This window comes from Aquarana catesbeiana, linkage group LG08, assembly GCF_042186555.1.
Source record: "Aquarana catesbeiana isolate 2022-GZ linkage group LG08, ASM4218655v1, whole genome shotgun sequence".
Lineage (NCBI taxonomy): Eukaryota > Metazoa > Chordata > Amphibia > Anura > Ranidae > Aquarana > Aquarana catesbeiana.
The window spans coordinates 158,325,815-158,339,130 of NC_133331.1; the positions used below are offsets into that span (position 1 = coordinate 158,325,815).

Sequence of the window (13,316 nt, forward strand, 5' to 3'; positions counted from 1 at the left end):
CCAAAACTGCTCAGCTGTGTTTTCAAACATCCACCACACCTCTGTGACGTGAATCCACTCCCTGCTGAAATTCAAACTCACCAGCTGTTAAGGCCTCTCACTCTCGTGTTTGGCCTGACAGAGCCTCTAACCCACTTACATGGGGGTTAACATGCGAGCATACACCTCCACTGCTCCATAGGAACACCGCTTTTCTCAGGTTGGTAGTATGATATAAAAATAAAAGAAGCTCCAATAGTGTAATCTCGTTTAAAAGATTTAATCACATATAAAACAATTTGTAATGAACTCACATTTAAAATAAAATAACAGGCAAGTCACTTCACGGCAAATGGAGAACTCCCACAGCACAGCAAGCAATAGCAACTGAAATAACAACAGGCAGGCCACGGCGGACCCAGTAGGTGTGTGTGCTCACGTTCGTCTCACCCGTCCACAGCACTCGTCCCTGCACTGGAGCTCTCACTCGTGTGAGATCGCCGTGTAGCTACGCCCCGACATGTTTCATCATAAAGATTTAATCATGGGGTTGGGGAACCCCATGATTAAATCTTTATGATGAAACATGTCGGAGCGTAGCTACACGGCGATCTCACACGAGTACTAGAGGAGGGAGTGAAGGGGGACAGAGCGGAGCTCCAGTGAAGGGACGAGTGCTGCGGACGGGTGAGACGAACGTGAGCACACACACCTCCTGGGTCCGCCGTGGCCTGCCTGTTGTTATTTCAGTTGCTATTGCTTGCTGTGCTGTGGGAGTTCTCCATTTGCCGTGAAGTGACTTGCCTGTTATTTTATTTTAAATGTGAGTTCATTACAAGTTGTTTTATATGTGATTAAATCTTTTAAACAAGATTACACTATTGGAGCTTCTTTTATTTTTATGTCATACTACCAACCTGAGAAAAGCGGTGTTCCTATGGAGCAGTGGAGGTGTATGCTCGCATGTTAACCCCCATGTAAGTGGGTTAGAGGCTCTGTCAGGCCAAACACGAGAGTGAGAGGCCTTAACAGCTGGTGAGTTTGAATTTCAGCAGGGAGTGGATTCACGTCACAGAGGTGTGGTGGATGTTTGAAAACACAGCTGAGCAGTTTTGGAGTCACCCTCACTCTTTTTTTGGACTTTCTTCAAATATTTTCACGATTATTTTTCACGATTGATTGGTTTCTGAACTTTATAGATATTTACTGTGTTCAATTTTCATTATATATTTTTTCTTGGATTTATATATTTGTATATCACTTTCACTGAGTGTTATAATTTATATTAGCGCATATTGAATTTATTGAATAATTTATTTTATTTAATATTAATTTTTACTTTTTGGGATATTTAGCAATATATGTTTTTTCACTTTTTCTCTAGTCACGTCTGTATTCAGCTCGCTGGCTGGATAAGAGTGTCTGGCATCTCCCCACCTGGGGATAAACGCCACTATTTCATCTATAATTTTCTTTTGGTGAATTTGGTTTATATACATTTTATTGTTAAGTGGCAGCTTTGGTAGGGTTTTGACATTTATTAACATAGCGCGGAGGTGGTAATACAGGTCAGGGGTGGCGTAATTTGCACCTGGTTATCTCCAGTCTTCAATTTTTAGACACAGCTTTAAAACTCTGCCCATCTTTACCTCTGAGACACTCTGACTCTCTAAGATACTCTTTTTATACCCATTCATATTACTAACCTGCTGCCAATTAACATAATTAGTTGAAAAATGTTCTTCCAGCTCTTCTTCCTTAGTACCACTTACTTTGCTAACTTTTTGTTGCCCTGTTCCAACTTTTTTGAGATGTGTTGCTGCCATCAATTTCATAATTACTTTTTTTTTTCTTAAAATGGTACATTTACTCAGTTTAAACATTTGATATATTTTATTGTTTCTATTGTGATCAAAATATGAGATTTGAAAATCATTGCATTCTGTTTTTATGTAGATTTTACTTAGCTTCCCAACTTTTTGGAGTGGGGATGTATTTATTGGGAACTGAGGCAGTGAGGCCTCCCGGCCATAGTTTGTAGCCCCCTTCCCAGCCACTTTGGATTTTGGGTGTCTGCGCTGTGCATAGTATACAGTTGCAGACTTTGGGTGTACTAGACACGCCCAAAAACATGTCATCGTTGTACACAGGGTGTGTCAAGTACGTCCAGTCCTTCTGCTCTGCTGCTGCAGTTTCCCCTGTCCCAGTACAATGCAATTAAGCTGTGATTAATCACAGCTGCAATGCAGAGTACACAGGGGAGGTCGGCAGCAGGAGCTGTCAAAAAAGAAAGCAGTCTGGCAATGTTTATCAACAACGTTGCTCAGAGGGAATACAGAAAGTTACATTAAAACAGCACTAATTAACTTCATATTCTCCTTCTCCATTAAATTGTAATTTTCCTGGAGATTTTCTTTTCTATTGTACTAACTAATAGTTACACTTTTTTTCTGTTTTGTTTGCTTTGTTCAATAATATTTTTACACCTTTTACATATATTCACACGTATTATGTGCAAAATTGAAAAAAAAAGCACTTCGTTTGTAAATAATTTTGCAATGCTTTGTACCAATATCATAAAATGACAGAATAAAATGCACACTTTTTTATGTGCAGTAACATTATTTATGTTTAAACTAACACTGCCCAAAAAAATGCCTTTTATTTAGTTTTATTATGTTTAATTGTCTAAGGATTGTGGGGAAAAATAATTATTGTTGCAGAACACTATTCTCAAAAAGAAAGCCTTGTTTGTCCTTAAAAAAACAATGTATGTATTACATTATGTTACTTTTTAATTTTATGTTAAAATTATCGCTGAATAAATAAGCCCATAGCAGAATTTTGAAAATTGCTCTGGTCCATAAGGGGTAAACAGGTATGAGAGCCAAAGTGCATTGCTGCTGCAGACATAGCTAGGGATCCCAACCTGTCTGTTGAATTTTGTATTATTTATATATATATATATATATATATATATATATATAGTGGAGAAAGCAAGAGAAGAGTGAGAACACCCAAATATCCATGGTGGGTATAATCATAGCTAGGAAATAGGAGATATCATACCACTGGAGCCCCCTAGAAATATAAGATGCCAGCAGGTTACTCAGCCTACCAGACCAAACCTATACAATTTCTGACTATAATGAAGCCTTTCACCGTTGTTTCCCAATATTTAAATATTCTTGCATTGTAAAACTATAATGCAGTCTCTTTTTTTTTTTTACTTCCTAGGATGTTTTTGAAGGAGTTGGCTCTTATGGGTGAGACACAAGAGAGAGAGAGAATTTTGGCTCATTTTTCCCAACGATATCATCAGTGCAATACCAACAGTATATCATCTGAAGGTCAGTATCTGTTAAATTGTAGATTTGATCATGAGAGATCATTGGGACAAAGCAAAAATGAAAAGTTTATTTTTGTCCATCAGTCCACTTACTGTAATCAAAAGGAATTACCAAGTGTCACCAGTGGATAATGACAGGAGCCTAAAATAGACACTGTATTTAGGCAAGGTTCACATTGCTGCAATCCAATTTTGATCTGATCTTCAGTGTGATTATGTAGTGCAAAGTGAATAACTTAGAAGTAGTTAGCATATTTGATGAGGCCAAAATTGTGCTGGAATTGCACCAAAGTAGCACAGGAACCTTTTCCAAAATCACACCATGCTGAGTTGCATTAATGTGAACAGACATCATTGAAAACGATGTGATTTCCATTGTCATGCGATTCTGTGCAACTCAGGTTGCATCTGAAATTGCAGTAGTGTGAATGGAGTCTTATCCTACTTATTTGTAAAGCAACAACATATTTTACAGAACTTTACAGTACTAAACTTTTCATACCCGTTTCTTTCCTTAAATTATCTTTCAAACTAATATTATAACTACAGTCTCACCCACTAGAGACACTTTGTGTAGAAGTCAACCGACTGGCATAGTTTTGGAAGTGTTTGAATTTGTTGACTTTAACAACCCAGGCAAATAACGGTGAACAAGACATTTTAATTAGACACGACATAGCCGCATGAACTGCTTTTCTTCCAAACTCTACTGTTTTAAGAGCCTCTGGGTCAGTATGGTAGTGCTTAAGAAATGTTTGCCGAGAAGACCAAGTGGCGGCCCTGCATACCGTTTCCCAAAAAATGTTCGCCCTCGCTGCCCACGATGCTGACAACGCTCTAGTCGAATGAGCATTCACTTGCGACAGAGGCTCCATGTTATTCACCCTGTAAGCTTTTTGTATTAATTTGACAACCTTCCCTCTGTTTCTGCCCCACAGGACGACAAACAATCTCTCGGAGTTCCTGAATATTGCCATAGCTTTCAAGTAGGCACTGAGGACTCTGGATATATCCAACTCATTTAAGGAGTCCGATTCTGAGTCTGTAAAGACTGGCAACACCCATGGCTACATTAGATGTGCTGGCGTGGTAACTTTAGGTGTGAACCCTCGGAGAGGGCAAAGTTCTACTCTGTCCGGAAAAAAAGAGATATGTTGGTCCCTTATTCCTAACGAGTGGAGTTCTGAAATTCTTCTGCCAGATGTGATGGCAAAAGAAATGTTTTTTTTAGGGTTAGATTCCAGATTGAGGTTTCTTCTACCGGTGCAAACGGATGACTGGATAATACTTCTAGTATTAGGGGAAGATCCCATTTAGCAAAGGAGCGCCTGACAAGTGGACATATCCTCAGTACCCCTTTAAGTAACGTGACTACTAGGGGATCTTCTGCCCACCTTGTTTTAGTCGATGCAGAAATCACTGCCACTTGCACCTTAAGGGAGCTCAGGCCGTGGCCCCAACTCGAGACCGGTCTGAAGGAATCCCAAAATATTGGAAGCAGAGGGAGAGACTGGATCGAACTTCTTCCCGGTAGCATAGGATAAGAACCTGTCCCAGATCTTTGCATATATTGCATTTGTTGTTGGTTTCCTGGCTTTAAGACAGGTGGATATGATCTCCTGGGAACAACCTAATGACTCAAACCTCCTCTCAACTTCCATATTCGAAGATTCAGCCTCTGTGGGTTTGGATGATCTAGTTTGCCTTGTGTAAGAAGATGAGGGAATGGAGGAATCCTGACAGGGGGACCCATACTGAGGTGCATGGCTAGCAGGAACCATGGTCTTTTTGGCCAGTATGGCAATACTGCCAGTACTTGTACTGGTTCTCTTAGAAGCCTGAGGAGAAACTTCAAAATGAGTGGGCGAGGAGGGAAGGCATATGCTGTTGTGAAGCTCCAAGAGCATCATACCCGTCCACCCCCTCTGTCTGTGGATGTGCAAGGCGAGAGAAGAATCTCTTGAGCTTGGTACTCTTCCAGGTAGCAAAGAGATCCACTTGCGGGGTTTTCCACAGCTTGGAAATCTGGTTGAATACATGGGGATGAAGTGTCCACTCGTTCTCAAATTTCCTTGACAAGGTGTCTGCCTCTGTGTTCATTCTGCCTGGGAGATATATCGCTCTGAGATCTACTAGGTTTCTTTCAGCCCAGATCATTATTGGTTCCACCACCCTCAGAAGCGTTCTGCTGTGTGTGTGCCTCCTTGTCTCTGTAGATATGTGACTGCTGCCCTGTTGTCTAGGCACAAAAGCACCCTCCAGCCCCAGACCTGAGGTGTTAAGGAGGTCAAGGCTAGGAATGCTGCTCTCATCTCTAGGATGTTGGATACTATTCCTCCAGTGGGAAAAGACCATCTTCCCTGAATCTTGATTTCTTTGCAATGGGCACCCCACCCCTGTCCACTTGAATCGGATGTAATTATGGTCCATGAGTGGGCACCCAAATGATGGGATCTGGAGAGATTCTCTGGATTCGTCCTCCAACACAGGCTCCTGCACATTAGTGTCGTTAATAGAATTGTCTGAGAGAGTAACTGTCTCCTCCACTGTGCTAGGAATCCTGTCTGGAAGTGTCTCAGATGCCAGTGAGACCACAAGACTAACGGTATACAAGAGGACATCATGCCCATGTGGCTTAGGCACTGTGAAGCTGTTAGATGAGACTTCCGCATGATTTTGTAACTCTTTGGTTGATCTTTGGTTGAAGTAATGATACTGTGTTCTGGCATGTATTGAACATTGCCCCTAAATAAATCATGTGCTTCTCTGGTGTCAGCTGGCTTTTGTGATTTATCAACCATCCGAGTTCCAACAGTTGCTGCAGAAGCATGTCCCTGTGTGCTATAAGCTGATTTGGGTTGTTTCACAGCAAGAGTATATCATCCAGATAGTGGTAAATCCTTAGTCCCTTCTCTCTCAGAGGGGCCAGGACAGATATCAATACTTTCGTGAATACCCGAGGGGAGGTGCACAGGCCGAAGGGCAGAGCCTGAAATTGTAGGTGGACATGACCCACTGCGAATCTTAGGTATTTTAGGAATGACGGTAGAATAGGAATATGGAGGTAAGCATCCTGCAGATCTATTGATATTAAAGTGGTTGTATACCCTAATTATTAATTTTTACCTACAGGTAAGCCTATAATAAGGCTTACATGTAGGTTAAATGAATATCTCCTAAACCTGTATGGTTTAGGAGATTTTCACTTTACATGCAGCCGCTGATGTCAGCGGCGCATGTGCTGTGAATGCTCGGCTAAAACCTTTCCAGGAAGAAGACTCCCGTGCGCACGCGTGGGAGTGACGCCATTGTGGTTTCGCCCACTCACAGCCCCGGAGCCATGACCCCGGAAGACAAGCCGGGGGCAAAATGTCAGCTCCCTAGGCGTGGACCGGGATTAGATACCGACGCCTCGTTCTAAGGTAAGTATTTCATAATGAGCTAGAATGCGCTGCATACTAGCTCATTATGCCTTTGCCTTACAGGTTTTTTTTTTCCCTGCGAGTATACAACCGCTTTAACCAATCCCCTGGCTTTGATGATCGTTAATAGTGACTCCATCTTGAAGCTCTCAAGATGGATGTATCTGTTGAGCCTTTTCAGGTCTGTCACCGGCCTCCAACCGCCTGTTCTTTTCTGTACAAGGAACAGGGTGGGATAAAACCCTGTAAATCATTCGATGAGGGGACAGGCACAGCTGCCCCCTGACGCTGAAGTGAAATAAACTGGTTTAAGGCTAGTGCTTTCTCCGGGGAGGCTGGTGTCTCTGTTTCTTTGAAGGATGTGTGAGGAGGCTGATGGAAAGAGGTCCAAAAGTGACCGAACTGAACTGTTGATAGAACCCATGGCATTTAACAGCCCAGGATGGGAAAAAATGTGTTAGCCGGGCTCCCACTGGAAGTGTGTCCGCTTTTCTGGCGTCATAAAGACTCTGTTCCCTCCTGGGGGGCTGGGAGGGTCTTATTTCTCTTGGCTCCTAGAAAGAATGTCTGAGTGCCTCTCCACGACCTTTTGTTGTCCTTAAACGGTTGCAACTGCCTGAAGTCTCTGGAGTTTGATTGCCAAAATCTAGAAAGATAGGCTCTTGTCCTCCGGACCTTCCTATCCTGGGGAAGCAAGCTGGACTTTCCCCCTGTTACTTGGGAAATAGCTTTGTCTAGTTTCTCACTGAACAAGGATTTTCCATCAAATGAAATCTTGCACCGATTTTGCTTTGATGCCAGATTAGCCGTCCAAGGTTTTAACCATAAGGCTCGTTTCGCCCTAACTGAATGCAGCATTGAGTTGTCCGAACAGCGAATCATGTCAATTGCCGCTTCACCTACGAAATCAGCAGCCAATTTTAGTTCTTCCAAAGCCTTAATTATGTCGTTTTTAGGGACATCTTGGTGCAGAGCTGTCTCGACATTCTCTGTCCATGACCTGATAGCGTTTAGAAACTGAAGTTAGTGTAATGGCCGGCCTACAGGCCTCCCCTGCAGCCAGGTAACTTCTCTTGAGGTCCAGGTCAATTCGCCTATCCAGGGGGTCTTTGAATGAAGTTGAGTCATCCATCGGCAAGGTTACGTTTTTTGCTAGACGCACTACTGCCGCATCCACCACCGGCCTCGAGGTCAGAGACTGAGTACCTGTATCTGCTAATGGATACAACTTGGTCAAACGGGCTAGGGAAAACCTTTTGTCCTTTTTTGCTCCATTCGTCCTGTATGATCTCTCTAATTTCGCCCATTAACGGGAGGACAATCTGCTTTCTCCTAAGAAACGGAAAGTATGTTCTTGATTTTTGTGGTGGTTCTGCCGGATCCTCCCAGGCAATAACATTCTTTATTGCCTGAATAAATGGCTGCACCAGAGAAAAACTGAAACTAGAAGTTTCCCAGTCTTCTGAAGACTCTTCGGAGTAACCCTTCGGTGGTGAATCCCTAGCTGTCCGTCCTGACGTAGGCAGAGGAGTGCTGACAGCTGAGAGCCCCGGGATCCTGGGTTCTATGACTTGAACATGAGCCACCTGTGGAACTGGTTGAGCGGGAATTATAGCCGCCAGTTCTGTAAAGGAGTCCTTCGTGGTCTGCTTGAGTAGATCGACCACCTGCTGACTCTCCAGTTCCTGGTTTGCCGCATAGTCCCTGAGACAGTCCTTACAAACCAACTTATCAGGGAGTGGGTACAGCGCCACATGCCCAGCACTTTTTCCTTGAGGAGAAGGAGAGTGACGATGTCTCCGAGACCTTGACCTCCCTGAAGACCTATGGCTTGATGAATGTGACCTCCGCTCTGGACTGTCGTCGTTGTCATAGCGTCTTGAAGACTTTCTGGATCGCTTTGAGGGGACAGGGCTGAAACAAGCAAAGTTTGTTTGTCAGTGACGTACAGATGGTCCCATACCTATTGGACACAGGAGGATCTTGGTTTCGCGAGGAATGGCTTATGGTGAAATGGGCAGGAGGATCATCTGCAAGAGAACATCGTTAGAATAAGGATAGAACCTTTTAGGAGCAAGAAAAGGTACCATAAGTCCCAGCGATGCCGAAAGACCATGTACTGCTGAAAAGACTGGACTTGCAGGGCACACCTGGCTTTTAGAGCATGGGCATGTCCCTACACATGTCCTTAAGTGCTGATGGTGTATCGTGCCAGATGATTGTCAGTGGTATGGGCCCCTGTTGCAACTCACATGGAGAAAACATTAGGATTCGAAGCCCCTGCAGGTATCTAGGGGTTGCCCGTCAGGTGTGGCAAGTTTTCATGTGGTCCGGGAGGAGGTGCCTGGGACCATTGGTGCCAGGTCCTGAGGGGGGTCTGAGTGTTCAGCAGGCCGAGGGATCAGAAGTGTCACTAGACATATCGGTGCGGAAGTCTCTCAGCGTCCACAGGTATATCAGGCAGTGGGAAAAAGAAAAAAATGAGCTGGGGGGATAAACAGTCAACCTGAGTGGATCGAAGGGTCTGCAACAGGGAAGGGCAACTATGACTGACGTGCCCTTTCCATGGATGGTCCCCGGGATCCCCGTCTGGATCTCTGTGTACAGGCAGGCTGGTTGTTCCGGTTTTGCGGAGAGTCTCGAGCGACACAACGGTCAAGGGATAATCTGGAGCCAGTTCTGTACCTGCACGGGGTCAGCATCCAGGAAGGTGAAGAAAGCTGGTAGGTCCGCTGGAGAGCAGTATTTGTAGCTGCTGACTTAAAAAAATTTTCACCCAAGCGGAACTCTGCTTTAAGAATGGTATAAGGGAAACCACCACCAGCTGATCTCCTCAAACATCAATAACCGAGACCCAGGGAGAGATAATAATCCAGGATAGTGTGATATTGTTTTATTGTTTATTGTTTTATTAAAAGTCAAAACAAGGATTAAAAATAATAAATTAATAAATAAATTTGCCACTCACATATTAAGGTGCTATAATCAGCACCAACACAACCAGCCTGTTCGATTGTCCTGCACACAGCTCGGTCCGAGTCGGCGTGCGTTCCAAGCGGCCGAATGTTCAAACCATATATAAAAACATAAATAACGTCACGTATGGCGGACGTGCAACCTCAACGCGTTTCGCTTGTCAGCATCGTCAGGAAGCTCACTATCCACCATTTTACTGAAGCCTAATATACCCCAATTATGGATTCTATTGGTTGAAACAACATCTTGATGTAACATGTAATTGCACGACCTGTTCCCAGAGTAATTGTGATTAGGCCAATCAGTGTGAGGTGGGATGTTTTGAAATCCATAATTGGGGTATATTAGGCTTCAGTAAAAAGGTGGATAGTGTCCTTCCTGACGATGCTGACAAGCGAAATGCATTGAGGCTGCACGTCCGCCATACGTGATGTAATTTCCGTTTTTTGATCTGGTTTGAACATTCGGACATTTGGAATGCACGCCAGCTCAGACCGAGCGGTGTGCAGGGCAATCGAACAGGCTGGTTATGTTGGTGCTGACTATAGCACCTTGAAGTGTGAGTGTCAAATATATATTTTTAATCCTTATTTTGACTTTTAATAAAACAATATCCCACTATCCTGGATTATCATCTCTCCCTGGGTCTCAGTTATTGATGTTTGAGGAGATCAGCTGGTGGTGGTTTCCCATATACCATTCTTAAGGTAAGACATTGTAAAAACAACGTGCAAAAAGGGTGGTACCCTATGACACCAAAGACGCTTATCGTAGATGCTGTTGGTAAGCATGCATTTTGTACACTTTGTGGTGGAGCACTTATATGAGCAGTATCTGAGGCACCTTTAAGACCAGGAGCACGGTGATTGGAGCTTTCTTTAGCAAGATTTAGGAAAACTTTTTGGACTGTGCAATGTTTATTAATAATTCTTCTAAATAAATTGTTTTTCCCCTTTGGACTCTAAAGTATTTTTGGATTGTTTTTTATCCTTTGTTCACATGCAATTATCACATATGTGTTAGCGCCTTGCTTTTCAATGGTTCGCTTTTCAGAGGTGGTTTATTCACTTAAAGGGGCAGCTTCACATTTTTTCAGCATATTTTTGGTTGGCGCCAGGGCTTACTAATATTTTTCAAGCCTGGAGTTTAGTTTTAGGAATATAATAATTGTATTTATTTTTCTTTTACCAATAAAAATATTTATATATTTTAGTATTTGGAGTTGTGTACATTGTTGTGTTCTTATTAGAATATGGGGTTTAGAGGCATTTTAGTCCCACTTGTGCAAAATGTTATTTTTTATTGAGCAGTAGGAATCGCTAGGGGTTAATATGGTTTTGTGCTCCAAGCAGAGCAAGACCAAACAGATCATAATAATTTGTCATGTTAATTTAGTCCAGCCTTGCATGAAATATGTTCATATAGGCAGTAAATGTTCTCCCCGGCCAGTTATGAGCAGCAAGCCATCTTACTGTAATACTTTCTAATCTAGCTTCACTTTAGTTTTACAACTTACTTCATGATGAATTAAAAACAAAATATCTGTAAATGTTTTTATACAAAGAACAATGTGGGCTACATGCTGTATAACAAAAGCATCTTTAATGTACTCTTAGCAATCATGTTCATTTGAATTTTCTAACCTGCGCTGGAAAATTGATATATGTAGTCTAGTAACAACTCCACTTCAGAGATTTGTTCTGTTGCATTAACAATAGTTTTAAAACAAACCTGGATAATCATTTTTATTTTAAGGTTAAGTTGAATAAGTAACTATTAATATTATAGTGAGAAATTAATAAAAAAACTCAAAAAAACCTCCAGCTGAATCAATGTGTAGCACAGTAGAGCCTTCTTGGAAGAAAAGGTATTCACATCTTCCATTCCATTTCCAAAAAAAAGGACAGTGAGCAGAGCTTTGCAAATCATTTCTGTGTGCATCAATGACTAAATGTGCATCCAGAACTACTGGTGTTTAGTGCAAATATAGCCAAAAATTAAGTCATTTATTCCAAACTGCATATACAATAGCTGTTTTAGGCTTTTTGGCCATAATCAGTTCAGTGTATGTACAGTAGCTTCTATAAAGCAGCGTTTGGTACCCAATGAACAAGTATAACTTTTATGGTGATCATAGGAAGGGACATAGTACAGATGAGCTTTCTTAAAACAGAAGGTTTTAGCACGTTTCATTATCTCCCAAAAGTAAAGATTATATTTCCTTTTATTCTGTTGGATATAACAAGTTTTTAACAAGTTTTTATTCATGCATGTGGCTATTATGAATGAGGCTTTCCTCTGTTCTCTTTGTTCAGAATCATAAATCAAAATAAAGTGCATTTAGACTAGACAAATCAAAAGTATCAGTCATGACAGACATCTGCCATCTTCTCTCAGATAGGTTAGAAAAAAAGCAGCAAGTCTCTTCCAAGTTTATCCTAGTTATCCTAGCGATGGGATGGAAATGTTGGTAAATTGAACAGAGAGTTTTATCCCAGGGTTTACCAATTCTCTTTATTTTGGTGGTTTGCCATACATCACTTTGCAGTCGAGCTACACTAAGTCTAAAATGTAGTCTATTCTTAGAAATCCATACAACAGTCTTCCAAAATTAAATCCAGTAAAATATACTGTATGTATATACTGCATGTATGTAAAACTGCCTGGCTCCCACCACTTCTTCCAGCTCTTATCTGATGAAAAATCACCCCCTTTGCTGACCCTTCTGTACAGAATGGTCAAATTGCACTTCGTTCTTTTATCCCCAACATGTTCCTGGACCACCTCTATTTCTTTTATCAACTTCCAGGAAAATTATCAACTTCCTTAGCATAAAATAATTTAATTTAAAAATGTAAAGCAACTCTATAATTTTAGTAATCTGAATAATGTTTGAATGCCATACAAGATTTTATATAGCTACCTCTCCTGAGGGCAGTGAGTCAGAAGACCTCTGTGTTCCAGAACTGCAGCGCTGCCTTCTGGAAGTTTTAAATATCTGCACCCCCTGCTGTTTACTGTGGTTCTTTCCTTCAACCCTACCTCACTACACAACACAACAGTTACATAGGGGTTGGATGAAGGAACCATGACAAGCACTCAGGGGTGGAGGCATTCGACACACCTAGAAGTGTTGAATTTCTAACTTTGGTAGAGGCCGCAGGTATTCAGAATTTTTTACTGCAGGGAGAAATTGCTAAGAATTTTACAGGAAATGATACGTGACTATGTTTGTTATCCTGTGCCTTTCTTAAAGAATTTCAAAAAAGAATATTACAGGAAAGCAATACAGTCTCTTAAAAAAAAAAAATTACTTAAGAGCACTCACATGTAGACAGTGTATCTACTGCACCAGTGTATACAGCTTAGTCCTATTACCAGCCGCACTTCTGGATGTCAGCACATACTGCGGATGATGTCACTGCTTCCGCCTTCCCACTCATTTTGCCATAGAGATTACTTCGCTGTCAGCTCCTTTACTGTCCTGTTCATCCCACAAGTTGGTGACTCATGGCTTATTTCTAAGGCCTTTCCCTGAGGTACTTTCAAGCAAGGAGGATTTCATGTTTGAAAGAGGTTATTTTAGGAAC

At 41.9% G+C, this 13,316-nt stretch overlaps 1 protein-coding gene across 4 annotated transcripts in view; it reads left to right on the forward strand.

Moving 5' to 3' along the window:
• PSD (pleckstrin and Sec7 domain containing) overlaps nt 1-13,316 on the forward strand; it is a 765,102-nt gene that overhangs the window by 474,363 nt on the left and 277,423 nt on the right. For all 4 annotated transcript variants that reach the window (XM_073596605.1, XM_073596606.1, XM_073596608.1 and 1 more), the window contains one exon: nt 3,217-3,329. In XM_073596605.1, the coding sequence (XP_073452706.1) occupies nt 3,217-3,329 (113 nt within the window). The remainder of the gene's footprint in view (nt 1-3,216; nt 3,330-13,316) is intronic.